The sequence below is a fragment of the Solanum pennellii genome, chromosome 1 (assembly GCF_001406875.1).
Source record: "Solanum pennellii chromosome 1, SPENNV200".
NCBI lineage: Eukaryota > Viridiplantae > Streptophyta > Magnoliopsida > Solanales > Solanaceae > Solanum > Solanum pennellii.
Window position 1 is genome coordinate 236673 of NC_028637.1, and position 16237 is coordinate 252909.

The 16237-nt window shown below is 34.4% G+C and overlaps 3 protein-coding genes across 7 annotated transcripts; 2 read left to right on the top strand and 1 right to left on the bottom strand.

Annotated features, from left to right (window-relative positions):
• The first annotated feature begins 2150 nt into the window (after nt 1-2150).
• LOC107003598 (aspartokinase 2, chloroplastic-like) lies at nt 2151-8129 on the top strand. Of its 2 annotated transcripts, none has more exons than XM_015201929.2 (14): nt 2151-2383; nt 3087-3627; nt 3705-3787; nt 3890-3930; nt 4508-4662; nt 5142-5291; nt 5388-5483; nt 5846-5962; nt 6260-6379; nt 6467-6559; nt 6782-6904; nt 7113-7229; nt 7619-7681; nt 7784-8129. In XM_015201929.2, the coding sequence occupies exons 2-14, from the start codon at nt 3244-3246 to the stop codon at nt 7943-7945; spliced, it is 1704 nt and encodes a 567-aa protein (XP_015057415.1). In that variant the 5' UTR covers nt 2151-2383; nt 3087-3243; the 3' UTR covers nt 7946-8129. The 2 variants fall into 2 exon arrangements, with proteins under 2 accessions (XP_015057415.1, XP_015057423.1); XM_015201937.2 differs by having other exon boundaries at nt 2158-2383; nt 6782-6898.
• A 124-nt stretch (nt 8130-8253) lies between these two features.
• Nucleotides 8254-11620, bottom strand: LOC107003617 (aspartate-semialdehyde dehydrogenase). The gene is made up of 7 exons (XM_015201944.2): nt 10935-11620; nt 9927-10013; nt 9777-9821; nt 9576-9671; nt 9353-9454; nt 8839-8993; nt 8254-8750 (listed from the first exon to the last, which is right to left on the bottom strand). Exons 1-7 carry the CDS (start codon nt 11511-11513, stop codon nt 8669-8671), a joined length of 1146 nt encoding a protein of 381 aa, XP_015057430.1. The 5' UTR covers nt 11514-11620; the 3' UTR covers nt 8254-8668.
• A 584-nt stretch (nt 11621-12204) lies between these two features.
• LOC107014719 (SEC14 cytosolic factor-like) lies at nt 12205-15750 on the top strand. Of its 4 annotated transcripts, XM_015214769.2 has the most exons (7): nt 12206-12415; nt 12714-12818; nt 12888-12969; nt 13545-13581; nt 14205-14322; nt 15003-15113; nt 15216-15750. In XM_015214769.2, the coding sequence occupies exons 1-7, from the start codon at nt 12344-12346 to the stop codon at nt 15342-15344; spliced, it is 654 nt and encodes a 217-aa protein (XP_015070255.1). In that variant the 5' UTR covers nt 12206-12343; the 3' UTR covers nt 15345-15750. The 4 variants fall into 4 exon arrangements, with proteins under 4 accessions (XP_027769783.1, XP_015070255.1, XP_015070262.1 ...); XM_027913982.1 differs by having other exon boundaries at nt 12205-12415; nt 12714-12927; XM_015214760.2 differs by having other exon boundaries at nt 12207-12415; nt 12714-12969.
• Nucleotides 15751-16237: the final 487 nt, after the last annotated feature.

Here is a 16237-nt window from a genome sequence, read left to right on the forward strand (position 1 = left end):
AATTTTGATCGATTTTATTGTTATAATGCCAAATTTTATGGAGGGTTTTTACCTATATATATATACTATTTAATAGTGTATTTTTAAAGTATATATATGTCCACGTGGATATATTACTATTTATAATGATGCAATATTTATGATGTCCACGAAAACATATATATATACCTTTAAAATACACTATTAAATGTTTGCAAGGACTATGAACAAATGTGAAGAGATTTCATCATGGATGAAAGTTGAGTACAAGAAAGCAAGTCAATTGTTTGTTGTTTTGAAACGTAAAATAAATTAGCCTACTCATCGAGCTTCCAACAAATGAGATCGTCATTCTATATCATCCAGATTTAAATCATAACTAAAAGGCTCGTGTTGTCCCTGGTTAAAATCATAACATATATGACATTATATAATTATATTATGTTATTATGAGATTTGAAATTATATTATAATGTGACAAATTAAATAAACACATAATTTTTAAATTATGTTTTAGAAAAGAATATCAAAAGACTCATCTATGCATTTTTGCTAATATCTAATGATGTGTCATTGATGTGTATGCGTAAGTTCACTATCAATAAATATATTTTTAATATTTATTGGTAGAATTATGTAAATTAATGGTCTCATTAATGTTACAAGTCGCAATCGTAATCATGTGAAAAATTGTACCACTCATTTTAATTAATTAATTATTAATAGAAATAAGTTATTTCAAATAATGTTAGAAATTTGCTCCTAAAATATATGTAGCCACTCAAAAGAAATATTGCGAATATATTTTGGTACATATTAAAATAGTTACTTTAATTTTAATAATAACTAAAATTTCTGTAGCTTAATTTGTTTTTGCGTAGATTTTGGACATTGAAAAGTATTTCTATATATAAGAATTTCTTTAATTTAGAAAATATATAAGTTTTTTTGGATAAATAAAGTAAGTTAATGATTTCTTTTAAGTAAAAAAAAAAATGTATAACCAAACAATATTTATTTTAAATAAAAAAATTATTTGGGAAAACGGGACAGGAAAAAGAAAAAAGATAGGATACAAACATCAATCAATCAATTTCATGAAGAGATATATAGGGAAAAAATACCCATTACAGAAATGAGGAAGAAAATGACTTGTAAATGTTTTTTCTTCCACATTTATTGATAGAAAATGGTCATTAATAAATTAATAATGATAGATTATCTATTTTGAATTCGAATAGATAATTTGATTCTCAAAATATTTTTTTTGAAGAATAATAGTAAAAAAGAAATAATTAAAACTAAGATATAAAATGACAGATGGATTCAACCTTAAAAAAAAAGGTGGTAGATCGACGTTGAACGCTTCAACTTGACCACTGAAGAAGGCGAAAGCTGGGCGAGAGCTTCTTTGCCCTACTTTGTAGTTTCAACACACTACTATTTTGTTTGAATGGTTGGTATGTATTGTTTTATAGTGTATTGTATTATATTGTATTGTCTTAGGAAAAAAAATTATTCGCATTGAGTGTATACACCAAATTAATGCAATTTTCATTATTATGTGATTTAATGAAGTAAAATACATGTTAATTAATGAGAAATTTTGCAATAGCCACTATAATAAATTTAATTATGTTTCATATCTATAGTTTGCATATAAACGAGTTGTAGCTACAATTTAAGCTAAATCATTTGTATAATTCATGGATTTGTATCATTCGAGTTTGTATAATTCGCGGGTACATTTGTATAATTTTGGTTATTTTTTGTATAAACTCAAAATAACGAATTTATACAATTACAAACATCAAAAGTGTAAACAATTATACAAATTTCAAATTATACAAAAGTTATACAAAATATACTATATAAAATTCGAATTATACAAATATGCGAATTATGTCAAATTAAAAAGATAAATCGTGTAATTATAACTTAAAGTAGATCGCGAATTGTAATTAAGATAAACTAAATCTAAGGTAAAACGTTTTTTGCACGTTATATGTTTATGATCACAAAATTAAAAATATTTAGTATATTTAATATAATATTAGTTTAGAAACATAAAATTGAAAAGGTTTTTCATTTTATAAAATTTTAATATCGAGTCAAGTTAGATCATTCTTTTTTAAATGGATTAGTAATATACTGTGTCAAAATGAAGTATCAAATTCTAAAAGAAAAAACAACAAAAACCTAAGCCGCCAAACCTGTAGCCACGTCCCTGCCGAGCTTCTCCTCTCTGAGCTGCTTTAAGAAATTGTGATTTAACGACCCTTTTCTCTTCTCCCAATTGGGTTTACGACACCATTAACACAATTTCAAGAAATAGTGTAAATTTCCCACGAAAGTTTGGTTTCAGACGGCAGTTTTGAACCTGAAAAATCTGTTTTTGAATCAGGTATGCCAAATGTTTTTTTTTGAAATTTTGTTTTTGATCATGAAATGAATGATATTTATAAGAAATGTTGCGTTTTTTTTAAAAATGTATTTCTGTTATTTTTTTTGATTTTGCATGCTTATTTGCAGCTAGGATGGGATTTGGGGTTCTTTTTACAAGTCTTGTAAATGATTGTGAATTGAGTTTGTATGAGCTTTTGGGATTCTTATATGTGTTATATTTAGCTAATGGTTCTTTCAATAATGTTACAGAACAATGTGATGAAGGTTTTATGGTCTTTTGGGAGCAATACTATTGATGTTGCTTTGGTTTTAGGAGAAATGTTTTATATAATGTTGGTTTCGAGATTCTTGTATTCGTTAAATTGTTGATCTTATTGTAAAGTTTTAAACTTTGATGATACTACATTTAAGTATGACATAAAAATCTTACTTTTCTGTACTTATTACTAATGTATAGTGTGGATTTGTTATCAATACTATGTCAGAGTTTGCTGAAGGAAGATTTCCATATGAAAGGTGTATGTGAAAGCTCATCCAATGTATAAGTTAAATTAGTTTCTAATTTACGGTGTACTGTTAAATACGGTTGCTTAAAGTTAAGTGGGACGTTGGAGTATTGTTTCTATAAAGGGGAGGTCTAGTGTATCGTTTTAGTATGTTTATGTTTAAAGTAGGCTCATTTTTTTTGCTGGATTGTGCAGGATTGCTTGATTATTGGAGTATACTTTCAGCAGGGGGAGCTAATTAGCTAAGTTAATTGGCTCTCTCTGCTTTTTGCAAAACCCGAGTCACTTCATTCGTCGAAAGAACTTTATTGTCATTTATATCCTTTTTTGGAGGTTCCTTAGCTGATTTATTATGGCAACATTGTCACATTTTTGTGGGGTTAAAACTCCCTGCCCTTCTATATTCAAAAGAAGCGTGCATTTCCCACAACTTGATTTTGTGGCTACTGTCCCCTTTGTTTCTGCGCCAAGTAAATCTGTGAAGGTTTCTTGTTGTGAAAGAGTGCAGAGACTGGTATGTAAAGCACAAGCAGCTGATGTTAATCGTAAAGAGACCAAGAATGAATCTTTTGGTGAGGCTCCTGATGAATTGACATGTGTTATGAAGTTCGGTGGTTCATCAGTAGCCTCAGCCGAAAGAATGAGAGAAGTAGCTGATCTTATTCTTAGCTTTCCAGAAGAGAGACCTGTTATTGTTCTCTCTGCAATGGGAAAGACAACAAACAACCTTTTGCTGGTACTGTTTCAAAACCATTTTAAAGGATCTTTGAACATTTACAATGCGTCTTATTTATATGCATACATGTATTTCAGGCTGGTGAAAAGGCTCAGAGTTGTGGTGTTTCCAATGTTTCTGATCTGCAAGAGTTGGCTTTTATAAAGGAGCTCCATCTTAGGTGAAGATGAGAACCTCTATTGTGAATGTCGTTTTGTTTTCCAAGATCACTGATCATCTATTTGATCTATTCTAATTCCTCATTTTTATGACCCCCACACAGGACAATAGACGAACTTGGAGTAGAGAGTTCTACCATTTCAAGTGAGTAATTAGTTGGAGCTCCAGTGTCATGTTCGTTTTGTTCCCCTTTGGAAAAAAAAAGTGTTGGGTAACACTTGATTTTCCAAGGTTCTTGCATTTTGTTGCCCTTGTAAATGTTAGGAGCGACATGGACTGTGGGAATTCATATGCTTATCCTAACTTACTTTGGGATTGAGCTGTAGTTGTTTGTAAATGTTAGAATGCTAAATTCTTTTGAACTTTATTGTTTAAGCCTCCATTACCTCTGTTATCCAAAGAACTGTCTTGTATCATAGAAATTGTTTAAGGTCTACACAGTGTTTCTAAACATTTACGGAATAAATTAAAATCCAACTGTTGTATGCCCCTCATTTCATAATTGTAATGATGTAACCTTTCTAGAGGAATAAGTTCAAGTACTAGGGATGAATAAATGCTTTCAGCAACATATTTAATGACCTTTTAATGTTATGCATGTACTTTATTGTCTGCATCCATGGGATCTTCTATCCTTTGCAGGTATTATACCACATTATTCTCAGAAGTAATTTTCAAACATGTCTATTTGATTGCCATATCTTATTGGAAAATTTTGCAGAGCATCTACTCGAACTGGAACAACTTTTGAATGGAATTGCTTTGATGAAAGAGTTGACTCCACGAGCAAAGGACTACTTGGTGTCCTTTGGAGAGTGTATGTCCACAAGAATATTTTCCGCATATCTGAATAAACTTGGTGTCAAAGCCCGCCAAGTATGTATATTTTTCAATTCTGCCATTTTCAGACTTCCCAAACTTCTAATATGCAATAAACTGAGTATAACTATTTCTTGGAGTTCATTAAAATATTGTGTTCTCGGGCTCTTGATATCCACGGATTATTTTGCCAAAGTTATTAATTTGAAAACAGAGCAAAGAAAGCTTAAAGTGGTTACTTGAAACATGAGAGAGCTGGAGAAATTCTCCAGGAAATTCCAGCCTTGTGTAGTAATTATTATTTTGCTCTCTTAATCTGGTAACTACGTACATTTAACTCCATGCATCTTATTTGGTCTTTTCAGAACGTTGACCATTTATCACATGCACGTGCAAGTGATAACTGGTCAAGGTTCTGAAAAAAGTATCATGCTGATCCTGCCTTTACAGGACTACTAACTACGTTGTTCCTTGTTTTCTTGTTGGCATCTCTTGTATTAAAATACTGATCATCTTCTTTTGGGTTTCCTCTGCAGTATGATGCATTTGAGATGGGTATTATAACTACTGATGATTTTACTAATGCGGATATATTGGAAGCAACTTATCCTGCTGTTGCAAAGAGATTAACTGGTGATTGGATGAGTAATCCTGCAATTCCTATTGTCACTGGGTTTCTTGGGAAGGTGCTGCTTTTTAAACTTCTTCATGCATTTTTTTTGGTTGTTTTGCCCTAGTGTTTGCAGTTCGTGAATGATAATGTTGTGTGTATCTGATTGAAGGGTTGGAGAACTTGTGCTGTGACTACACTAGGTAGGGGTGGTAGTGACTTGACTGCTACAACAATCGGTAAAGCATTGGGATTACGTGAAATTCAGGTTTACTACTTGGTCACTGAATCTTGAATACACTATTTTTATTAATTGACGTCAATGTGATTGAATAAGGGGAGCCTTGACATATTTAGTAAAGTTGTTGCCATGTGACCAAGAGGTCACAAGTTCGAGCTTTGGAAACAGCCTCTTGCAGAAATGCAAGGTAATGTTGCATACAAAGACCCTTGCCGTCTGGCTCTTGCCCGAACCCCCTGCATAGTGGGAGCTGAGTTCACCGGGATGCTGTCAATGTGCTAGAATACGTCTTTAATTTGCACTCATCCTTGTATAAGCACAAGAGGTGCTATCAAGCAAGTGTGTTATTGTTGCCTAAAATCTGAATCTCTTTTTCATATTACTGACAGGTCTGGAAGGATGTTGACGGTGTTTTGACTTGTGATCCCAACATATATCCACGTGCTGAGACTGTGCCATATCTAACTTTTGATGAGGCAGCTGAACTTGCATACTTTGGTGCACAGGTATTCTTAGCTGTTTCAGAAATTAGTTGATCCTGGATATGCCACTTGTAGCGTCTTTGGTTATTTAGTTTCCTAATTGCCTATACCAACATAATAGTGCTATTCAAACCTTCGGACGAGTTAGTCAAGAAGTTTTTCCGGAGATTCTCTTTTCTGGAGGTGAATTTATGGAAAGTGATCCATTTTTGACAACCTAAAATGGAGATCTGATGACATGAAATTGGCAGTTTTAAGTGTGTATTTAGGATAGTTATGCTGCTACCCTTATACTTTTGGCTTCCGAAAATGTTTCTACAGGTCCTTCATCCACAGTCCATGAGGCCTGCTAGAGAGGGTGATATTCCTGTTAGGGTTAAAAACTCGTATAATCCTAAAGCTCCTGGTACTCTCATCGTTAAAACAAGAGATATGAGTAAGGTGAGAGCTTCTTCATTTTTCACCAAATCATTTATCAGCAGAAATGATGTAAAGCTAACTCGATTTTGTTTCCTCCATGGTTTGCAGGCGGTACTTACTAGTATTGTTCTTAAACGAAATGTAACCATGTTGGATATTGCGAGTACCCGTATGCTTGGTCAATTCGGCTTCCTTGCAAAGGTAGTAGTTGCCAAGTAACCTTTTACTCCCTTCGTTTCGATTTTTTTGTCTTACTTGCAATATGTACATTCTACTGTCTACATATTTTTAGTTTACGATCATAAAATTCAAATGTTTTTACTTTTTTAAACTCCGTGCCAAGTCAAAATCATCCTAACAAATTGAAATGGAGGGAGTAGTAGTTTGCCCGGAAGTCAAGATTCTTATGTTGTTCCTGTTCAGGTTTTCTCCATCTTTGAAGACTTAGGGATTTCTGTTGATGTCGTTGCGACAAGTGAAGTTAGTATTTCCTTAACATTGGACCCATCAAAACTTTGGAGCAGAGAACTAATTCAACAGGCAAGCGTATGATTATCTTCTTTATTTCTTCATGACTTCACAATAAATTTTAACTTTCCCATTCAATCTATTTTCAAGTGCTCGCTCACTACCAGTTTTCGAATCGGCTCAGTTCTCATATATGCATATGTTCCATACCCCTAATTTCATTGGTTTCATTTTAAGGTGTCTTTCAGGGGTGTATTGTAACATTTTTAATAGTTGAGTCGTGCAGGAGCTTGATAACGTTGTAGAAGAGCTTGAGAAAATTGCAGTTGTGAAGCTACTTCAAAACAGATCAATCATCTCTCTTATTGGCAACGTCCAGAGGTCCTCGTTGATTTTGGAAAAGGTGCTCATTACTGACCTTTTATAACGGCAGTAGACATTCATTTAGTGACCAACAGAATTTCCATTTGTTTATTTCTCTGTAACTTTAGCTCCATGTACTACTGCATGACCTAATATGTTGTCTCAAGGCTCACTCGTCGTAGTCATACTGTAGCTCGTTCCAACTCTTGAGTTTTGTCTCTGTGATTTATTAACTGGAATTCCTAGCCACCTCACAGCCCACGTGCGCAGTTTCTCATTCTATCAATTGTACATTCTTACTACGTGTTCAGTGTTTGAATGCTGTGACATGACCCTAGCATGCAAGTTTCTTTTGTGTTGACATCATTATCATCTTCTTACTATGTCCGCTTTACTGACTGTAATTTTTATTTGTGCATTGAACTACAGGCTTTCCATGTTATGCGTACCAATGGTGTCAACGTTCAGATGATCTCTCAAGGTGCATCCAAGGTAATCTACCCTTTATTGTATTCACAGCTACTATACGTCAATCATGCCTACTGGAGAACGTTTGTTAGTGTTACACTCTTAACGTTTGTGTCTGATGCACAGGTTAATATCTCGTTGATAGTAAATGACAGTGAAGCGGAACAATGTGTTAGGGCTCTCCACCATTCCTTCTTCGAGAGTGATCTTTCTGAACTAGTCTGGGAAAGTCAATCTGGAAATGGCTATGCTACTACTACTACTCCCTTGCCCACGTTGTCCAATTAATTTTCCTTCGATTTCTCCTTCGTATGATTGTTCTTTCCAATAATATTTTCGAGGAAATGAATGAAATTTTGCTAGTACTTTTTGGAGTGTGCGTGCAGTTTCGTTCGTTGTAACATTTATCACTTGTAGCAAGAAGACACATTTTATGATCTATCTAAGTTTGGCCTTTTATTATATCTCTTAATGGAACAAATTTCCTTTACCAATACCAGGGAGAATGTACACAACTTCTGCAGTTTGCTTATCCAACTTTAGTTATCATATTCTCAAAACATAACAGATGAATAAATTGAGTTGATACTCTATAATAGTGACTAACTTGTTCTTTTGATAAACTTTATCGATTATTTGTTACAATTATTGGGTTTAACAAACAAATTGAACATATCCCGTATACTCTCACAAATGAGTATATGAAGGTAGGAGTAAGACCATGTACACGCTATCCTCATCAGACAAAGGATCTAATGGTAAAATTAAAATATGGGAAGATACACCAGCTGAACCAACAATATTATTATAAATAACAGAAGTTTGACAGAAACAAGAGTTTGAAGTAAAATCTCTCTCCAAACTAGAATGAACTCAACTAACGTAAATGAGGATTCCCAAGTTTTGCTGAGCAAAATGTAATGCTGGAGGAATACGCGACTACCTTTAAGATTCTCTGTCTCTCACATTTGGAGCCAAAATTAGAACCTTTAGGGGTGCTATATCGCAAATCTACAACAACATTTCTGCAATCTGGATAGCATTAAGGGCGGCTCCCTTGCGTATTTGATCACCACAAACAAAGATGTCCAGCCTATATAAAAAGAAGTCATTAGCTCTGGGGTCCTGGAAAGGAGGTAAAGCATTTAGAGATAACGTTTGCATATAAACCAAATTCTTACCCATAATCTCCATCTTGAGAAACATCACGACGTACTCTCCCAACTGCAACATCGTCTTTATTGGAAACTTCAAGTGGGGTTGGGAATCTATTACTTGCACGGTCATCGACTACAACTATACCTGGTGCATTTTTAAGAATATCCCTTGCAGTATTCTGCACAGTTAGAAAAAAAGCTTAAAGCAATTCATATTGGAGGTTAGGGGAAAGTAAGAGAATAGCATCTCTTAGTATTTGATTATTTTTTTTTAAAAGCCCAAAGAACATATTTGATTGAATCCATAAGAAGCTTTTGCTAGAAGCTAAATGGGTTAAATGGGTTGTGGAACTTTTCAATGTCGGAGCTAAAGTTTCATTCATTTTACGCATTCCGGAACAAAATAAACACAAGTTCAATGTCTTTAAAAAACTGAAGTTAGAAAGGAATCACTTTGTATGAAAAAAAAAAGGAATCATTTGTCAGGACAGAAAGGTAAATAACAAAGGGGATTTGCTGTAAGTTAGGCAAAGGCTACCTCATCGAGGGGATTCTCAAATTGAAGATTCACGCTTTCAGCATGTGCACGCATAACAGGAACACGTATACATGTTGCAGTAACCTTGACATCCTTGTCACTCTGATAACAAGCAGAATGGGTGGGTTAGTAGTTATTACAATAGCTGTCCGATTATTTCATTGCTGTCTCTAGGATCAGGCATGAGCATTGAGTTGACCAAGGTTTTAACAAGTTTACTTACCCATATTTTTCTTGTTTCTTTGACCAGCTTCATTTCCTCTTCATTATATCCATTGGGTTGAACAGGTGCATTATGTGAGAAAAGATTAAAAGCATACTGCATAATTTTGTAAAAGAAACAATCAGATGACACTGCAATCTGCATTCATTTGTTATCAAAGAAACAAAGTGAGCATTGAGGAGGTAAATCACAAGACGGGACCTGCTGGTTAAAGATATTGCATGTTGGTTCTTTTCCCTCCAGGACCTAAAAGGCAACATACAAAAGTCAAATCATTGAGAGTAATAATTAGAAAACCTAATATCATTAGATATATTAAACCATGGAAAATAGAGGAAGCACAGTAAAGACCTCACGAGTCTGCTGCACTAGCTCTTCCATTGCAGCAGCACCAGCACCACTAGCTGCCTGATATGTACTAACAACCATGCGTTTGACCTGGAAATGTGCATAACTACACAGGATGAGTAAAAGTGAACTGACTTGGTTCTTAAGCTAATAATGGTTGATCGAAACTCTGAAGGTCTTCACAACTACCATGGAGACGGATGTGTACGTGAAATAAATACATGTCAATGAAAATGGAACAAATTTCAATGTTGAATAAGCATACACTTAACAAAAGATTTATCTCAAGTTTCATGTTATAGCAGAAAGAACAAAAAGAGTAGTGTAGCATTGTGTGGTAATCTAAATATTCTCATCCATTCCTATCTAACAGTGCCATCTTAGTTATTTTGAAAACTACCACCAGATAGATGGAAGAAATCATCAAGTGTTTTACTTTTTCGCCTCCGCTAGGATTTGAACTTAACACATTAGCATTCTCTTCCCACTTTATCGACCACTCACATTGCATGTTGTATCATACTCCAAAGAACATGGAAAATCTAACTGATCCTTATATTATCTGCTGACATACAAATCTCTAAGCAAACCAAAAGGATATCAAAGATCTTATTCTCAAATTGTACTCCAAATAGACATTCTCCACGCCACTATGACCAAACAAATCTCTAAACAAACTAAACGCACACAAATGATCTAATTCTCAAATTAATTGTTCTTTATACCAAAAAGTCTCCAAATTTCATAATAAAAAACAAATCTTTAAACACACAAATGCTATATACAGTAACATTTTAGACCACAAGCTCATTGTTATTCAAACTACAACAGCAACAATCCTAGTATGATCTCAATTCCGATAGACCCTCAGCTCAAAGGAAAAACAGGTCAACACAGTTCGGGAAAAAAGACTCATTGTTAATCAAACTACGTCACATAAATTGTATCATATAGATTAACATCTAATATCTTAAATGTACTACGAATAACACGAAAAATTCGAACTCTCACTTTAGCACGACGATGGAGAGGAGTAACAGCCATCAAGCAAATAATAGTAGAGCAATTCGGATTCGCAATAAGCGCTCCCTTTCCAGAACCAAGCTTGACATGTGCCATAGCTTCAGGATTCACTTCTGGAATCACAAGAGGCACATTCTCATCCATTCGAAAAGCCGAGCTATTATCCACTACAATTGTTCCCTTTTGAGCAGCCAAGGGTCCAAATTTCTTACTAATTGAACCACCAGCACTAAACAATGCAATATCTATACCATCAAAACTATCCTCAGTGAGTTCTTCAACAGTATAATCTCGTTCCTCAAACTTCATCGATTTTCCAGCTGATCTTTTGCTAGCAAGGAGTTTAAGAGAACGGTACGGGAAGTTACGGTCAGATAGAACGGATAGAAACTCTTGACCGACGGCGCCAGTAACACCGACGACGGCGACGGATGGGCCGTTTTCCTGGAGAGACATACGGACACGGAAAGGGGAAGAGGAGGAGCGTGGTAGACGAATGCCGGATACCAGAGCGGAGCTTCCATTGAGGAAATGGTTGTGACGGAGAGAAAGTGCCGGAGTGTTCATTTTTCCGGTGAGGAGCAGCGGTGAAATGGCGGCGGAAAATGATTGAAGAAATGTCAGTTGAAGAAGAAGCAAAAATGTAATTAGTTAGGTAGGGTTTTATTAAGAGATTAAAAAAAAATACTTTAAAAAAGGGCTAATTACATAAGCAAAGGGCATTTGCACTTTTGTTCTTATTTTGTTCTTTCGAAAATAGTCTTTTTCTCAAAAGGATTAATGATAAGGATTATCGATACTAGGCTTGAATTTATAAGTATTTTGATTTATTTTTTCACATCGTGTTATCGATTATTAACAATGTGAAATTTAGTTTCATACTTTTATTTTTGACGGTCTTAAACTCTCCCTTATCCAACAAAATATCAATATTTATTTTTAAGCAAGATACAATCTTTTATTTCATGGATATGATTGTTTTGGTTAGTAATTTTGTTTTCTAAGTGATTATCGTGCGTGAAATCTCAATGATTAAACCAATAGTTAAATCAATCAAATAATATCAATAACTAATAAATTGATAAATCGTAATCTTGATAGTTCTAAAACACTATAGAATATGTACAAATCAATAACTAATAAGTCAAGATAATAAACTTTAAATCGAACTAAATCGAACCTAACCGAACGATACACATCCAAACTTCTAGCTAGATGGTCTCTTAAAACAGGTAATTAACTGTTTTGATGGATTAAGTTTATCAAAGGTCAACATTTTTACTATCCCCTTTTGTCAACTCCTTCATCATCAGCTTTTGTATCTTTTTGTCATCTCCTCCTCAAAATAACCATTCTTTTTGAATTGGCAAAGAAAAAGAAAAAGCAGATAACTAAGAATGGATACAAATCAGGAAATTGCATTGACACAAATGAGAAAATCAGTTGAAAAGCTTGGATCTTCTACTGAAGTAATAAAAAATTGACCCCCTTTTCCCTTTTTAGTGTAAAGTTCAAATCTTTGTACTGATAATCAATTCTTTTTTTAAAAAAAATTGATCCCCTTTTCCCATTTTAGTGTAAAGTTTAAATCTTTGTACTGATAATCAATTTTTTTTAAAAAAAATTGACCCCCTTTTCCCATTTTAGTGAAAAGTTCAAATCTTTGTACTGATAATCAATTCTTTTAAAAAAAAATTGACTCCCTTTTCCTATTTTAGTGTAAAGTTCAAATCTTTGTGCTGATAATCAGTTTTTGTGTTGTTTCAGAGCTATGGAGAGAAGACATTAATGAGGTTCTTGATTGCAAGATCAATGAACCCAGAGAAAGCTGCAAAGATGTTTTTTCAGTGGAAAAAATGGAGGGCTGAAATGGTTCCACTTGGGTACATTACTGATTCTGAAGTTGCAGATGAATTAGCTGCTGAAAAAATTTATTTGCAGGGATTATCCAAGAATGGCCACCCTGTTGTGATGGTTAAAAGTAACAAACATTTTCCTTCCAAGGATCAACTTCAATTCAAGAGTAAATTTCTTTTCCCCTTTAGAGTAAAAGTTCTTTTTTGATTCACTACATTGCATTTTTTGTTGTTCTTGTTCTTAAGTTAGTCTTGTTTGTGATATATTGATAAGAAATATTCTTGTTGGTTGCCCCATTGATGCCTTATTTTTAGTAGCTAGCTATAAAACACTATAGATTGTTGGATTTTTTGGTGCTTTAACAATGTTCTTTCTGTTTCTGTAGTCGAATGATTAATGTGTTGTGATAGAATTTTTTTATGAATGGCCATACATACAGCTAGCGTGACGATTTGATAAAAACAGAAAGACGTAGAAAATATATAATAACGCAAAGTTGGTAAAGCATATTCTGAGATTCGATATCATAAGTTGCAGTCTGTTAAATGATTCATTTCACGGTATCTTTTTCTTTCATATGCACCCTTATCTCTGCTAATGTAGATGGATTCTTTTTGTGGTGACTGGTAAGGGCGTTTCTTGAACGAATCCTTCTCAATTCTTACTTCGCCTTTCTGTAGGATGCTAATGATTACTCTTAACGATAAAGTTAGTATTGACACATTCATCTCTTATATGCAGAATTTGTGGTTCATCTACTAGACAAAACAATTGCAAGGTACAATTTTTCATTCAACCATGTTGCTCTTTCACCATTTGGAAAATTATTGGATGTTATTTTCCTACTATTCTCATTTCTCAAAACTAGATAAACCTCTCAGGAGATAGTGTCTGCGCGCTTACTTGGGATTTTAGATCCTTTTACATGTTACTTTTACATTTTGTTGTTTGGTCACTCTGATATCTGTCTTACTCAATGAGGAACAAAGTAATGATAGAAACTTTCTTCTCTTGCTTGTCCAAGAAATGATAAACTGCTTATGATATACTGATATCTAAACAAGAGGGTTGGAAGGATGAACCGTACATAGAAGAGAGTAGACACTAGTTACGTCGTAATATTATAGGCACTATTGAACTTGAGCAATTCTCCGTCAGGGTTGAGTTAGGCCTAAGGGTCATATCCTCATCGGAGCAGAATTTCATTTGGTTAAGAACATTAAATTATCACCTTGGATCTAAATGTAGGAAATTTAGCCTGTAGGCTTCATCTGGGAAATCATAGAGTCTTCATATGTGCGTGGTTGGTCACCGGTTTCTTATTTTCCCTCTCCAAATATGTTTTTTTGTGCTGAGAATCGTGGTTTAGTTTCTAACTTGACCTCTTTGTGCTTGTTTCAGTTCGTTCAATGGTAGAGAAACAGGAAATGAGAAACTTATTGGAGTTGTTGATCTCCAACATATTACCTATAACAATGCTGATCTTCGTGGACTGATCACTGGTTTTCAGTTTTTACAGGTAACTCCTTTGCCTTTCCATAGTATGCGAACCATTAGTATAGAGACACACATAACCAGAGTTATGAGAAGCTACATGATTCTTGTACCATGGACAACGTTATACGTCTCTTGTCATCTATAAGACAGTTCAAAGAGTTGAGATTAACGGCTTAGTAGAAGATGTCACTAGACTATGTATAATGTATGTAGCTGCAGCTGGTATTGAACTCTCACATCTAAGCTATAGTTAAGGCTTTGATTTGCTTGAACTATGACACAATATCGCTCGGACTCTTGAAACGTATTGTCGGGTATGTTGTCTGAACCTCCTAGAGCTATGCTCTTTTGGAGGACCCGACATAGTTGCGGCAGCACTTTTGGAGGGTCTAAGCAACATAACTATGAGATGACATTGATGTAACAAATAGTTTGGATATTTTGGTCAGTAGTGTTGCTCCATTTAAGCTCTTGAATCTTGATTTAGACAAATTAGGAGCAATTTGTGTTGCTCGGACTTCATAAAAATGATGTGGCACATGTGGCAAACCCTCCAAAAATGTTTTGTTTTTGAAGGATTTAACCCTGACATGCTCCTGATTACATTTTTGAAGAGTCCGGGCTACATAGGGAGTAATAACATGAACAGATTATCGAAGTCCTCATTGGAATGCTGATATAATATTCAGTTTCTTTCTATAGGCGTACTACCCTGAGCGCTTAGCTGCTTGTTACCTTTTACACATGCCACAATTCTTTGTCACCGTATGGAAATTTGTTTGTCGCTTCCTTGATAAAGCTACTCAGGAGAAGGTACGTCAATGTGCATAATAGCCCATCAGATCATGTTACGTTTAACAAAAATGCACGTGTAGATGTATAGTCTTCGTTTCTAATATCAAAATCACTACACAGGTTAGGATTGTTACAAGTGAAGAACAAATGCAAGAGTTCATCAGAGAGGTTGGCGAAGACGTCTTACCAGAGGAGTATGGAGGGCGCGCTAAACTTGTACTTCTGCAGAATGTTACTGTGAACTACTAACAGAAAGAAGAACAATAAAAATGTGAAATAAGATGAAAACGAATACCTTCTTAGACATACTAATTACTCATAACACATAAAATATCACTCACGTTTGAGCTCAGTTGGCAAGTAAATACTCCTACTTTGAGAGACATTTCAACTTAGTCTCAATTGGCAACTAAACACTCCAACTCGTCCCCACTGTCTCATGGACACCCTACCTTGACGTGACATAAATTTTGGAAGTGTTTTAGATATTCATTTTGTAAGTTGGAGCATTCTGACATTGCACTTAAGTTGAAATCAAGTTCGAATGTCTGTTTATATATTTATGGATACTATTTTTGTTATTAAAAATACTATTTGATTGGTAGTAATGAACTCAAAAAGTCAACTATGACTTAAGTGTCATTAGTTGTTGGCATGTTGCAGGCAGTGAGTTCCATCATCCATGTTTTTAAGGGTCTGTTTGAACATGTTGATATGAGCTCAAATTGATTTAAATTTGAAATGTTATTTAGATATGTAATTTAAATTCTTTAATTGTATTTGTCTCATAAATATAAATTTCACAAATTGTGAAAACTATGAAAATTTTCTTAATTGTAATACAACTCTTAGGATTTGTCGCCACTAAAAGTATGTTTTATTGGGAATATCAGTCGGCCACTAAAAGATGTTTTTAGTGGCAACACAAGTCGCTGCTAATACCTATAAGCGTCGGTACTAAAAGCGAGTTTAGTGACAACATTCGTCGCTACAAATGCATATGATTTTCGCCATGTTTTAGTGGCAAGGTTAGTCGCTGCTAATGCCTATAATAGTCGCCTAAAAGTATGTTTTTAGTGGCAAAACTAGTTGCCGCTAATACCGATAAAAGTCGCCACTTAAGTGTGTTTTAGTGGCAACAT

Excerpts from the sequence above, each read along its gene's own strand:
- LOC107003598 (XM_015201929.2), top strand. The coding sequence starts at position 3,244 with ATGGCAACATTGTCACATTTTTGTGGGGTTAAAACTCCCTGCCCTTCT. Across the intron at positions 3,628-3,704 it reads CAACAAACAACCTTTTGCTG|GCTGGTGAAAAGGCTCAGAG; the intron begins GTACTGTTTCAA and ends CATGTATTTCAG. Across the intron at positions 7,230-7,618 it reads CCTCGTTGATTTTGGAAAAG|GCTTTCCATGTTATGCGTAC; the intron begins GTGCTCATTACT and ends ATTGAACTACAG.
- LOC107003617 (XM_015201944.2), bottom strand. The coding sequence starts at position 11,513 with ATGAACACTCCGGCACTTTCTCTCCGTCACAACCATTTCCTCAATGGA. Across the intron at positions 8,994-9,352 it reads TTGAGAATCCCCTCGATGAG|AATACTGCAAGGGATATTCT; the intron begins GTAGCCTTTGCC and ends CTAACTGTGCAG. Across the intron at positions 8,751-8,838 it reads TCTCAAGATGGAGATTATGG|GCTGGACATCTTTGTTTGTG; the intron begins GTAAGAATTTGG and ends CTTTTTATATAG.
- LOC107014719 (XM_015214760.2), top strand. The coding sequence starts at position 12,344 with ATGGATACAAATCAGGAAATTGCATTGACACAAATGAGAAAATCAGTT. Across the intron at positions 12,970-13,544 it reads GGATCAACTTCAATTCAAGA|AATTTGTGGTTCATCTACTA; the intron begins GTAAATTTCTTT and ends TCTTATATGCAG. Across the intron at positions 14,323-15,002 it reads CTGGTTTTCAGTTTTTACAG|GCGTACTACCCTGAGCGCTT; the intron begins GTAACTCCTTTG and ends TTCTTTCTATAG.